Below are 14,882 nucleotides of genomic sequence, written 5' to 3' on the forward strand. Positions count from 1 at the left end.
TTTCGTAATGCCAGTTTATTCGTAGTAAACCTCCATAATGCTTGTATGTCCATATAAAAAATGATAAACGTTTAAATTGATGTTAAAGTTTTAACGTGGGTATTATTTTTCGTGTCTATTATGAGACACTCTGTACATCTTGTAAACCAATTCCAGTGGACGACCACTCTTTGCAGATCACTCTGGAGGGTAGCGTGGGCTAGATACAACTATTTTCGCATTTGAAAACCGACTTTTGAGACCACAGGAATACGGTGACTGTCGTAATGACGCACTCTCCGTCGAGGCATACGACTCAGCGGCAGTCAACACAGGCTGTTTTACTTGTGCTCGTAGATATTGTTTTAAAACGGAACAGGATTCTCTGCCTCTCCCTGGTCTTCGTATGAAAACACTAATATGATCCCAAGTTTTTAAACGCTGTACGCTCGCTTATCGGCAAACCTGATTCCAAGCCAATTCAAACCCATCTGAAGGTTACTTTTCCAGCTAACATATCTGCTCACAAAATTCAATCTAACCGCCCAGCCGCAGGAGAGGTAAGAGGTTATTCGAGCTTCTGCCGATTTTGCCCTGTCAACGAACGTTTCAATGATGCTGTGACCCCGCTGTTGTGTATCGTTGAGATCGGCCATCTTCACGCCCACCCCCTCGATCTTTCGGTGTCCTTAGCTGGCGAGCCTCTTTTTTGTTTAAGTGTACATAACAGATGGTCGAAATATCCTGCGATGTGAATCTGGTCACAGTAGCGTGACACACACGTCTGGCCCTGGTCCCCTCATTGGCTGGATCAGAGTTGATCTGTATTTTTGCCCCTGGGAATGAATCTTTTGTTGGAAATTTGGTCGGAGCAATTTCGACAAAGTGTGGCGCGATAGAATAGAATAGAATGTTATGTTTAGACTCGTTTTCTTTATAAAAAAAAGACAAACAAGGCGCCAGTCAGCAGCTAGCTGGTCAGATGAACAAACCATTTCGGTTTACCAGTGTCTCTCCGCACAACTTTTAACTCGTTTGATTTTGCTCTTCCCATCATGATTGAAAGTACTCAGCAGGTTCTGGCGGCACATTTCGACAGTTGCGAACTGTAACGTACTACTCATAAGGTTGCTGAAAATCCGTCGACAGCCCACGGCCGGTTTCGCCCTTCTTGGGGCTCATCAGGTAGGCGCAGTCCCCGGATTCCGTCAACCTTATGTTCTACTTGTACCAAATTGCACGAGATTAGCGAATATACACTCATTTGCAAACTAATTTAGTTCTGTGAGAGACGCACCTGGAACCCAGCTGAATCCCTCGGATTTGATGTTTCCAGGCCACTTTATGAGTAGTGCATTACTAATATACATTTATCGCGATATCTAGAATATCGTAGCGACTGAAAAATGAGGCGGCCTGGTGCAGCACATTCAGTTGCTTGAAAACATCGTAAATGAGTGACTCAGCTATGTTCCAGGTGAGTTTCCCGCAGAACGAAATTAGATTGCGAAGGAGTATATTTCGCCTTCATCAGTTGTTTGAAATAGCTGTTGGAAATTTGTGAATTTATTTCGGTAGACGAACAATTGCCTGAATGGCAAGTGGTTGATTTGACAGTAAGTTTAACCACAAATACGAGGGGCGAGAAAAACACAAGTATGCTCCATGATACCGTTTGATTGTCCCAAATTTGCCAGTCGTTGTAACCTTTATCCTTTGATTCACACTGCAACATTGGTTGAACCGAAGCTTCAGGTTGTCAATCAGACTACGTGAATAAGATGTTTCCAGATGACTGCAGTCATTCTTTTGTCCTAATTTAGCCTCCACATCCACCGTCCACGTTCATCCTCGCCATTCACCCTGCCATCCACTGCTGCTGCGACCCAACCCACCGTTTACGCTCACCTGGGTTTGGAATTTCGAACTGAATTGAACAGAACCGGGAAAGTATGGCACGAAAACCGTCGGCATTTGAAAGAGATCGGCCTAATTCTCACGTGGGCTATTTTGATGATAAGCAGCAGTCCAGGCACATCACAGCAGTTTGCGTCTGTACAGTCCCTATTTGACTTGTTCACAACCGTAGGTTACTGACCTCATGTCGCCGAAAGGTTTTAGTATTGAAAGACCCAGCCTGTGTTGCTCCGCTAAAGTCAGTCACATTAGGATGAGCAGTTACTCATGTGTGTTGCACACCAGTTTTCTGCGTCTCAGCTTGCCTACATGGCGCGTATGCCTTATCTAGATGTGACTATTCAGTGGAAGCCTAAGCGTTCGATGACTCAGTGGAGCACGACCTCCTTGGTGAGCACGAATACCTGAATAGTAAGTGGGCATTTGTTACTCGACATAACTAAGCTTGTTTGATGGGCATTTCTGCACTTGCTAAGGAGACGCAAACAAGCACCAAATAAAGGAAACTACTCACAAGGTTGCTAAAAACTTTTCGACAGCCCACGACCGGTTTTGCCCTTCTTGGGGCTCATCAGACAGACCTCGAGTTTCCGTCAAACGTACATTCTGCTTGATCAAAGACTTTACGTCTATGTAATGTATTGTGATGTCGCGAATATCCTACCAACTAAAAGACGATATTTGGTTGGAGAAGATCATAAACGAGAGATTTACCTGAGTTTCAGGTGAGTCATCCATGAAAACCAAAACGGTATGCAGATGAGAATGTTTGTTTATGGACTTGATCAAGTGCGAACCTTCACCCTGCAAGACTGATCAGCTTCTACGCAGCTTCACGCAGTGGGCAACGGAACTTGTGGGACCATGTTTTTTTCATTAGAAATGTATTCCCGGTGGGTGCTGCTGGCTGATTCACTAAAAAATCACTGTCAGAATTTTCAGGAACGCTGCTTAGGTCGGTGGCATATACATAGACGTACGCAGGCTAGTCCAAGGACATCCGACAACAGGCCTTAGTGACAAGATGAATGCCAGGTAAGGTGGCTGTGACGAAGCAAACCAAGCGGAGCTCAATAAGTACACGGACGGAGTAGGTAAGCGAATGGAGGAATTATCATCTTAGATTCACAACTTCCCATCCTAATTTCTCCATAACAAGGATAACGGAAAAACAGATCAGTAGCATACTGAGTGCAATGTCATGCACAAGAAAATGAGGGAAGGTAGTTGGAATAGGGAATATTGTACTGTGTAAAAGATACATCCAGCTGACATGATCCAATAAGTGCAGTGAGAAAATACTTGCTCGTAGGTGAGTAGTGGTTTAGGGTACCCAATTTGCCACAACGTAATCCACAGATGTCCGTCCGAACCAAGATACGCCGTTCAGTACACACACACACACAGAGTGAAAAACCATCGAGCCAGTTTTCGAGGTACCTATTCCAGCCCAGAAACTTCAATAGTCTGGAGCATTTGAAGGAAGCTTGTTGAAAGTCGGTACTCTGCTGACGAATATGCAGTCTACATTAATGGTTTCAAGCAGACAGGTTGTATTGAATCTAATTCGTGATTAGTCCCCCATTCGTTTGCTTACTCTACCCACCTACTTTTAATCTCCACTTCTTTTGCTTATCTGCGCCAGCCAAACCTCGATGCAGTCGTGCTCGGCACCTTTGTATCAGCGTGTGTCTATGTGGATGAGTGAGGCTGACCTACTTACCCATGCGCGTTCGTTTCCCATTGGCTAAGCCCGCCTTTACTTGTTTTCTCATGAGAACGCACGACCAATCAAAATCACGAGAGTTTCCTCGGAAGGGACGACCGCACTCACACTACGGAGCCAACATTCCGTTGACCATTGTTTGGTGTGCGTATGTTGACATCGAACTGCGCATGTGCAACGACTGACGCCACGAATTAGACGATTGGTTTTTGTTGCATAAGTTTGCTTACCCTTGTGTAAATAGTACCGTAAAACTTCGAACCCATTCTTTCGATAACCGGGGTTGCCGAACGTACGCATCCCTCAAATTCCCTTATCGGAAGCCTCGACATCCGATCTCTTGTCCTCAACATGGCAAGTTGTTGTACACGGCACTGTGACGTTTGACTAGTTGATCGACTGCTATGCTGCTGCGTGTCCAACCTATCGGACGCTGAAGAGAGAACCAAGATCGCTCTCGACGGGAATTGCGCTTGGAAGCTAGTCAACTACCAACAGTGCATAGCAGATGAGGTCATTAGCTGAAATAGTCCAACAAAAGCGAAGACAGATACAAAGTGAATGAGTGCGCTTATCCGACTACTAGATAAATAGTGACCGTTTCATTATCTGTTTCGGTGGTAAAGTTGGGCGAGGCTGGTGTGTTTACTCAATCTTATCTAATCTCATGTTTGTTAGCTTCGGTCATGTGATCCATGTGATCATTCACAATCACCGTGGTTCACCAATCGACCAGATCAAATTCGTCCGAGGCTTTTTCATTTACTGCCTGCTAATATTGGAGGTGAAAAGAAGAACTCCTCTAGCAGAACGCCTCTAAATCGTCAACCAAGGTCATCAACGAGACCAGAAGGGAAGGATGGTGTGACAATCACACGAAAAGCACGTATGTGTCCCCATTGCGTATTTGGGTGCGTACACAGGTAATGTTCTAGACAATCCGTAACTTTCCGCTTTCGACTCAAAAACTTAGTGACTCGGCTGATCGAGTTTTGAAGCAGACTGAGAACCAACCACTGTGTTCCCTTTCAACTAGCCGACTTCATTGGTGGTGAGCGTTCATCAGAAGATTTTTGTGGTTACTCTGGCTGACAAGCACCTAGAACAGATGAGTTAGGGTTGGGGGGAACCGGGTTTTGTAGTTCATGTCCTGTGTGTTCGGAAGCGTGCTAGAACAGTTTATTTTGGGTTGTGATGACTAAGTGAATTCCACTCTGCTTTGTACTTTAGACCAAGGCAATTTCACCGTTAACCACATGTCGTCACGTGTCAAATCAGGCGATCTAAAACCGCTATTCTCAGGCGTCCTCCATTCTCTTCCTGCTGGAATGTTTGGCCATTTACACCTCATCGGGCACCATTCTCTGCGGTGGGAATTTCAGTCCTCGGGTATCTGTGTCCAACGTCCAGTGTATGTCTGGCGGTTTCTGAATCGTTCACCATCCCTGATATCTACGTTTCTTGTAAGTCCGTCTATGCACCGCGTTTGACCATCGATTCTGGTGAGCAGTCATTACGCCCTATTTTGTGTACACAGTCCCTAGCGGCGTCGACTGGAAGACGGTTTTACGACTGTACCAAAACCAACCGTTAAGTTATTTCTTTTTCGAATGCTACTTTAATGTTAGCTTAATTCAAGCCTTTCCTAACAACCCCAAAACATCCCTCGCGAAATAGCCTTACTTGCAGATTGATTTGGTTTTAATAGGGCACTCAGGTGTATTCCAGGTGAGTCTTCCGTTTATGATATTTTACAGCTTAATTTACTACGTGGCCTAACTGCTACGGTATTCGAGATGCCCTAGTTTGTACTTTCTTGACGCATTTTTTACATAAGTTTTTGAGAACTCTTTGACAACCCACTGACGGTTTTGCACTTCTTGCTGTTGCTCATCAAAGTCCACGAGTTTCTGACCAGCTAATATTCCACTTGAACCCAAATTGTACGCTTTTCTGGGAATATACACATTTGCGAACTAATCTGGTTGACCGTAGCTAGGAAAAGAACGAAACCGGTGTTTGGCTAACAAACAGTTTTCACAAAACATGTGAGTAGTGTTCTTTTTAGACGTGCCTGTTTTGCATTGAATCGCTGCTGTTCCGGGCCGCTTCTTGTTAGTCTTTGGTGTTTGGAAAATAAAGCCTTAGCTTTCGCCTAAGCAAACTCCACGGGTATCCGCTTCCCTAATTTCTCCTCTTCGATTTGTGTCGCTGTTTGGTCCACCTCTGCGCGCAGCACTACTTATTCGTCCAGCTGTAACACCGTTACAGTGCCTGGCTGTCATGCTACCCGAAAGAAGCACGCGTTAGCCTCCACATTGTTTTCACACAGTACAGCAAGTAGATCCATGCGTGCGTACGCGGTCCGGGCAACGCACAGCGCCAACTGAATGTTTCTAAGACTGAGCAAAATGATCGGGTTTCGTAGAGGTGCGCAGGTGGTTTATTCTCACTGACCGACCTGCGCGAATTTCTGAGCCGAACAGACGGTGATAGCTAATTTGATTTAGCTACTCGAGTTTAATAAGTAGCATATCAGCGATTCAATAGAGAGTATGCTAAGACCGTGGTCCTTCCCTCGTTTTCTGATTTGGACAGCTAACCTTCAAGAACCTCATGGCAACGTGGTGTATTTTTTCCATTTGCACAGAAATAATTCCAGGATTTTTCAGTTCGCTTATTACAGCTAGTCAAACTTTTAAAAGACATTGTTGATCCTAAAATCTACTGACCAATAAATTTAACGACTATGGTGGATGAATAGTAACGTCCTCTGTTGAGGTTTAGAGTGATTTAGTATACACAGGTCAATATTCAGCTACCTCACACTGTATCACATCCTCATTACAAAAGACCGAGATGTTCAGGACATAATGGAATAGTTTACGCTAGTTATCCTAGGGCTACTTGGCGAGCTCCGGTCAACCGTAGTTGATAAATCACGTCCTTCCAGAGGTACTCTAGGTCGACACGGCAAGGTGACCATTATAAGGGAGGTTGCTGGCTTGGAGCGCGTTCACATTTAGTATACCACCGAAGGACCGACGTTTTTGAAAAGCCAAGCGTTGTTTTTGCCTTCAAGAAATTTGTCCAAACGGTGCATCACTGTAATGCTGTTTCCGTTCTGGATTCTGCTACTTTTGAGTATATAAGTAGTATGCCTCATCGTTATTCTCAGTCAATTTTTTTGATAAAATTCCCAAAGAACCTGGATATTTCACACAGAAAACATTATAATATGCTTAAATTTTTATAGCTTCAGAATATAAAATACAAATGAAAGTCATCTGCTGTTAATTTGCAAATGAAGTTTTTTCTTTAGTGATCCAATTATTTTCCGTATGCCTTGGATAAAGTAAGGCCTTCAAAAAGGGCTCCCACCGCACATGGTGCCTGTCCCTCCGGGGACTGGGCGGAATGGCTATCAAGACATTCCGGGGGCGTAATCTTTGTCACTGGGGCGGCCGATCAACCCGGTTGGCGCCCCGCATTAATCGAGCATCTGTTTTGGCGATGATTCGTCAGGCGGAACACGCAGACCCTGTCGGCTTTGCGTCTCATGAACGCCTTGACAGTTCGGAAGATACCTTTTGAAGGAACCTCTTTGTACGGCCTTGTGGCTTTGCCAAGTGTGCTTGGTGCGCACCTCGCTGAACTCACACATATTATAGAAGTCATCCAGGGACACGGACCTGAAAGTTTGGTTAAGCCTGAGCTAAGGAAATCCTGTAGTAGTTTTTCACTTTTCATCAAACTTGGGATTTGAACTGCGTAAGTTTCGTTACTCCTCGAAAAGACACCAATCGGATCGGGCGCGAATGTTCAGCCGCGTAGCAAGCATATCTTTCTCGACGGATCACAAGAGGGTCGGCATCTAATTACTGGTGAACAGACTAACAGCTAGGCAGTTCATCCACCATATTTGGTAATATTGTTGGCAAACTGGCAACGTCATTAAGCAACCACAGAACATCCGGTTTATCCTCATAAGTACCATGGTCCTTTTGCTGAAGCGTTACTGTTGCCCCGTCAGTGGGTAACCTTTGCTTACTTACATACTATTGACCAACACTTTCAGAGTATTTAATGCAAATGAAGCCATCCAAACGGACCACTTTCTTAATCCGGATCGTCCGCAAATGCAATTTGAGTGCGCGCGCTTCATGTCTTGTGGGAAACTGAACAATTACAACGCCGGTTTGTACATGAATCGCATGCCCAGTCTTCTTGTTTTTGCAACTCATTCTGACCAGTGAGTCTGTTACTTCTCCCTGCCAGAGAAGTTTCGCAATTATCCAACTACTGTCAGATTGGAAGTAGTATGATTTATTGCTACCGCAATTGCGTTGGGCATGGAGTTCCCTGCCCTGCTGCACAGCATGAAGTCTCCGCGCAACTACTTAGTGTTTCATTAAATCAGTAAAATCAGACTATTGAGTTGATTAAGACTTACCTAACTCCACCATGTCCAATCGTATGGATGAGGAACTCGGCCATTTTGGGTTGAGACAATTTAACCTGGTTTAAGTCCGCTGAGGTTCTCCAAGAACTATTGTCAAGCCCACAGAGCGGATGATGTCCTTTGAGGTGGGGGCATATGACAACCGAAGAACATTATCATCTTCAAACGTACAAGGAATAAGGTTCCGTTATCCTGGGCAAGAAGACTCATTTGAACAAAACGGTTGTAATTCCCACCGATGTCGGAAGTCTGCTACAGTTTACAAACAGCATCCTGTCACACGTATAGAAGAATATATACGTCATCACCTGGCTTACTTCGTAAGCACAAATGGACTGGCGAAAAGACTACCAGTCTTTTGGGGGCATATTGGTAGCTCTAGAATTGAATTTTAGGGACCCCCTGAAACCTCAAGTATTATTCCTGCCCATTTCATCCATGACAAGTTTACCGCTGCACAACCTGGCTTGGCAGTTGTTCGACATTAAAAAGTCATTTCGACAGAGATTCAACGGCTACAAAGTAAAAGGCTGTTTGTTAATGGCTGATGAAGTGGGATTTGTTGGAAGTGGAACTTGCTCGACTGACGTTCAATCTGTTTTTTGCCAATGTTCGTCTGTATGAAGCAATAAACTAATTGACTATTTGATCAACTGGCTAATTTAAGCGGGCCGACTCTGGCGTAGTTGTAGAAAACATCATTCGTTTATACGCAGAAAATGTGTCTTTAATTCTTTAACGTGCCACATAAACAGGCTGATGGCGTAGGGATTTGCAATCCGATGGAACCGGCTCTTGCAAGCATCTTCATGATCGTAACAGCAAAATGCTTTACCGGTGTAACGGTGAATACTACTGATGGGGGAATGGGAGTAGTATGTTTTCTCGTAAACTCACTTCGCGTCTCTTGAAAAGTGAGATCTATTACGGAATTTGTGGAGTCGCATTTGCTTGCATTTGAGTAACTGTCAATAAATATCGAGGATAGTCCAGGAAGACGAGTTCAAGGAGAAGATGGATATTCAGTTTTTGTAAACAAGATGCATATGAGAGTTTTGTTGCCTTGTTCGATAGTCTGTAACTGTTCGTTTGGCGTTTTCTCATAAGCATCTCCGGTAGTTGCCAAAGGCTTTCTAACGTGAGTGATACGCTCGTCTTTGCCAGTGCTAATCAGACATATTGGAATTTGTTGGAAGCTTGAATGCGACGCAGCTGTGTGAGGAACTGGTTATCAGATCTACACTATTTCTGGACGTTCTGTATACACGCAAAGAAGATGGAGTGGTTAAACGCAGTGTCCATTAAAAAAAACCCTTCTAATCTGAGAAGCACACTGACTTGTCTGGTTCTAATCTGTTAAAGTGCAGTTGCACAGTTGTGAAAGCATTGTTGACCAGACCACGTGGAATCCGCACGTGTGGCTTTATGTATCATGAGGCAGAAATTCTATGGCTCCCAGCAGATGACCACTGCGGTTCATGAAGCAACATAGTTTAATGAAAACAACAAAAGTAAAGTGCTAGACGATGGCTTCCTTTCAAAGGAGATAATCCAGTGATCCGAATCATCACGCGCCAAGCCGCAGCACTGAAACAGATGTACAACTGGAAACATCAGAGATTCAGCTGGGTTCCAGATGAGTCTCTCGTAAAACCAAATTAGTTTGCAACAGAGTGTATTTCGCCAAATGTACAACTTGTTAGGACGACGGGTGGTCAGTCCGACACGTGGAGGTGGGGTACCATTGCCTCCTGTCAGAGAACAGAAACTAACTGGCAACAACTTGCATTTCGAACAGCAATTCACAATTAACTGCAGCGCAGTTTATTTTAGCGGCACTAGGAGATTTCACATACCCATTAGGGAGGAGTATGTTCCAATCTCAGGAAAGCAGAATGCTTCAATCCCTAACCCGTGAGGCGCTATCAGACGAAAGGTCCCAGCTTGATCTATCAGCCGACAACTGCTGTTGACACATTCCTTTGTGAACCCTGAACCATTTTTCACCATCTTACTTTGTCGCACAAAGCCACATGTTTTAAAGGTGGTGGGGACGATTACTACCAGTGGACCAAAACCTAGTGTTTGCGTTCAGAAACACTTGTCTGTTCATTTTGGACTGTCGTTGATTTTATGGACGAAACTGTTCTGTGTCGCCTTAACCGCTTTTTCTGAGTGTTATCCAGTATTTATCAGCTTTTCCACGTTTAGCGCTTAGTTAGCTTAGTTAGTCTACACGAAATGCATGTATGTATGTGCAAGTGTCCATCTGATGTATGTGTTGCTAACAATACGAGAAACATATAACTGCTTTGAATATGAATTTAGCCTGAGTTGCACTCTCCTGTTGTCAATGCAACTGGGATTCTCGCTGCCTTACCACACGTCGTTGTCCAGATTTAGCACCCTTTCTATACCTAGATGCAACGTCACCAGAAGGAAGCACGAGGGCTGGGATACTACCACGTTGCCCAAGCCTAAAGAGAGGAAGTCGAGAGGTCGGGTTCGAACCACGGACCTTCCGGTCAAACTATCCGAGTTCTAGCCACTGAGCCATCTCTCAACCGAGCGCAGGTCCTCACTCACGGTTTTGCCAAGCAAACGGATTTAACCAATTTTGACCCCTGGTATACGTGCTGCTATCAAAATGGTGTAATTGAGTTTGACGGAAGTTTTTCGTACATTCCAAAACTCAGCTGTAGAGTTAAAAAAGAGAAAGAGAGTGTTATATCTGCTGATTCGTCAATCTGTGGTGTCTGCTACTGACCCGCTCCAGTGCCTAATGCTGGAGAAAAAATAGATTCACAGAAGGGAACACAACCGCTATATTCCGAACAAACGAGTGCGAGAGCGTGAATGCGTGCGAGTGCGAGAGCAAAAGTTACAACGGCCACACGCTATTTAAAGGGGACTTTCTGGCATTGATCCAGGCTTTTTGATAGGCGTTAGTGAATACCCATCAACATCGATTGTGCCTCTGTGAAAAACCTGAGCGCTGATCACATTCGGTCGTGCTTCTGTGGCGTGCAAGAACACTCATCAGGTTTTGCTGAATCGATTGAATGGTTGGCTGGCCTGGACGTTTGCCGGCCTTCCTGTTGATTTTTTTGTTTGTGGGTAGGTTTCCGGGCGTCCTGAGGTTGCTTTCAGGAATCGGACCTTCCTGATAAAGAGACTTGTTAGGCTGTGATGAACGAGAATGGGGCAGTAGGTTTCCGGGCGTCCTGAGGTTGCTTTCAGGAATCGGACCTTCCTGATAAAGAGACTTGTTAGGCTGTGATGAACGAGAAACTATTCTGAATGCATCCCAAGCGTAATTTTGATTCGTACGGAGCAGTACGATGTAGCAACATGTGTATGTCCTTCAAAGCTAACGGGTTTTCACCCTTAACTGCAGTTACGTACACTCCTTTATTCAGGAGTTACAGTTTCTTTGTTGTATGTAAGAGGAATAACTAGCTCCGAACAAGAAATTTTTGATTAAAAATGTGCACTTGCGAGTTTCTACCGCTTCTAGTGTGAGTAAAAAGAATATAGCGGAAACAAGCTGAAAACCTTGACATAAAGTACGACTAATTTTAAGGATGTCATTTTCCTACAAAGCCGATTGGTATCCAGCATGTGTCAGCTTTTATCAAAGTCCCGACACTCTGGTGCTAGGGGCTTGAGAGCTTCAGGGTAATGCCACACTCAAGCGTACAACTGGCAACAACTGGGTGAAAATAAAGGCTCTAGAGGTCTTACGGAAGGAATGGGGACCTTACATTTCCAATTGGTCATCATGCAGACAGATAAAACTTAATGAATTTTCTTTCTTTCTCTCCTCTCCTTCTGTACGGTGGCCAGCCGCCCCTAGTAACCGAACAGCACATCATTTGGACGGATGTGTCACGTGCAGGACGGACACCAAACGAAGGCGTGCCCTGATTGGTCAGAATGCCAGCCAATCCAAGTCAAGCACCCTTGACTCTACGCTTCTCGCCTCCTCACGGAGATCCTGGCACGACCTTCTGGAACAATGTGACTACCGTACAGATATAGATGTAATGATTCTCCTTTCGTTTCCATAAAGGGCCGTATAGAGCTGCCGTGCCTTTTGGTATACCATAGTGGGCGGAGCAGGGAGCCAAGGGACCGATAAAGAGTTGCACTACCGTACATCAAGAAACAACACCCTCACGAATGCAAATTTTTCTGTAAAATAGAATTTATTATCCAATAGCTACAAAAAACAAACACGAATTTTTATCGATTCATTTCGGCACCGACAGTCCGACCGAGTTTGTCAGTTGAATCTCACCAGGTGCTCTTCAAAACTTTTATACTTCCCAATGCTTCGCTGACGATTATTCGGTGATGATGTACGTCTACAGCGATTGCCATAGGATGCCAGACAGCGTTTGTCGATTTTCCAGCCACCGGTTTTAACGAGCCCAAAGTGAGGTAGCCATCGGAATATCCCACTCTATGGTACGTTTCTTCCTGTATGTTCAACCGTGTGCCTTGATTAGATAAAAGTTGAATGGGGCAAGATTGAATACGATGATTAGCGTGATCCGCGACCAAAAGTTCATTATTCCATGGCGAATAGGAGATGCCGTGTGGCTGAAGCACCTGTGGAAAGATGAAACACTGGATGAATGACATACAGTATTTTGTTGTCGGTGCATTAAATAGACTCGTCTGACCATCCAGGCAAGAGCGAACCTGTGTTAGGGGGCCACGATGCAAGCTGAAGCACTCAATAGCTTGTGTTCTATAGCAGAAGTCGTTATAGAAATTGAGGGCACCGTTTTTAACCCCCCATGGTGGCTCTCTCACCACTTTTGTTCACTGCTTTATGGAATGTGGTTTCACGCTACCACCAGTAATTACCTAATTACCTCTATCGCACCAATTACACTATTCCCTGTCAGGATTAAGGAAGTTACGTCATTCCGCGGATTAACTCAGTATTCACCACCTTACGAGGAGCCACTGGCAGCGTGCTACGTCTGCGGACCTTTAAAAAATTTCCACACGGCTTGCTTCCACCTTGCGATAACGCCTCCAAATTTTGCTTGGCTCTCTGTCTGCTATTTGAGGGAGAGGATGAGCAAAATGCTTCGGACTGCACAAAGCATCCGAAAAAGGTAGTCGACTGTATTTTGAAAGCAAAAATGGCTTTGTTACAGGGTCGTTTGCACATCATATAAGTCCACATATTGTCCACAGTAAAGTAAAATTATTCTACTCACGTTAATTCAGAATAAAGTACAGAAAATTTGGTTAAAGCTACAACTGTCTCAGAACAACGCGTATGAAATGTTAACTTGCCTGTCCTGCCCCTGTGCCATAGTCACCAGTTGATCCAACACAAACTCCGGAGTTCAAAGAATACATTTTCACACTTGGAGCTGCATAATCCGTTACCGCCAGATATCCACTTCCGACTTCGACAAAATCAATATAATATGGCTCGGAAACAGTTCCTCTGGGTGCGTCTTGGATACCGGAAGGCATCATGCTAATCCTCCTCAGTGCGGTTTTTTGATTACTTCGAGGATCAAACAGGGCAATGTGTCGACGTTTACTATCCAACACGCCGACCATGCCCATTCCAAACCCGATTCCCCTTGGGTGGCTGAAACGATCCTGACTGAGTGTGCCCTGTGCTGTCCCATCCAGCGAAAAGAGTCTCACCTAAGGCAGAACAAGACAGACGCGTACAGAAAATGACGGATAAAAGATGCTCGTGCGGACTCGAATTGTCCAAGTGAGTGGTGAGTAAGCGATAGGGTAGGACTGCACAAAACCGCGGATAGCTCATCATCATTTCAGACACATCAGGAGCACACGAGATAGGTTTTTTCTCTAACTTCTAAATACTGCTCCTAATCTGGGGAATTCTGTTGATAGAGCAAGTTTACCTACACATGTCCTGACTTAATATACTTCAGTGTTCTTGTTACTCCTGTGACAAGTGTAAAAAAAACGGTGTACCGCAGATTATAAAAGGACTACAGGACAAACACCTCGTTTATGTAAAGTAAACATGGGATCCCATTCTTCAACTCAGGATTAAAGGAATACTGGTGTTGGTTTTCCTGGATTCTTCATGACAATCTCTGAAAAAATGTGACACGAAATCGCTGGTGCGCGCAGTACAACAAAAACTTGCGTTGGGTTAGAAAACGACGTTTTAACCAGGAAGGTCATTATTCTACCTTGTGATGCTTGTTGATGTGACATTGTATACGTTTGTGAAACTGGGTTAACGTTCAAAACCTTTCACAACGGTTGGTGACCAGGTGAAAGTCTGTTTATTTGAGTGAATGATTTCCTAATCCGTGAATTCCTTAACTGTGGCAACCATAGTCCGATCAGGCGACTGGTTACTTCCTCGCTACTTCAGGTTATTCACAGGCGAGACAGAGTTTTGTGCGTGCGTCCAACCCGGCCCGAGTAGCTGTGAAAAAAATACGGGGCCAACAGCAGACAAAATAAATTTGTACCATAGTTTGTCACGCGTTAAACTAGATTGTCCTAGTTCAACGCGTAGGGGAAAGTAGCGCAGCTTAAAGATGTCCGGGAAACACCACGGGCTTTTATGGTCGAACGAATATCAGAAATATATTTGCCACATTATGCCTATCAGAATAAACCAGGAAAAATTTAACCCTGCATAGGCGACGGAACATAGTTCAGATGTCAAAACTGCAGGATAGTAAACGTTTTCTTCCCTGAGTCAGCGTAGCTTCTCATATCTATCTATCTATCTATCTATCTAACTACCTATCTATCTATCTATCTATCTAT

At 44.5% G+C, this 14,882-nt stretch overlaps 1 protein-coding gene across 1 annotated transcript in view; it reads right to left on the reverse strand.

Moving 5' to 3' along the window:
* Positions 1-588: 588 nt before the first annotated feature.
* Positions 589-14,882, reverse strand: part of T265_09675 (hypothetical protein) — a gene marked incomplete at both ends in the record, with an annotated part of 21,072 nt that continues 6,778 nt past the window's right edge. Inside the window, 2 exons of the mRNA XM_009175829.1 lie at positions 589-911; positions 13,427-13,766. Of these exons, the coding sequence (XP_009174093.1) occupies positions 589-911; positions 13,427-13,766 (663 nt within the window). The remainder of the gene's footprint in view (positions 912-13,426; positions 13,767-14,882) is intronic.

The sequence above is a fragment of the Opisthorchis viverrini genome, assembly GCF_000715545.1.
Source record: "Opisthorchis viverrini unplaced genomic scaffold opera_v5_296, whole genome shotgun sequence".
Classification (NCBI taxonomy): domain Eukaryota; kingdom Metazoa; phylum Platyhelminthes; class Trematoda; order Opisthorchiida; family Opisthorchiidae; genus Opisthorchis; species Opisthorchis viverrini.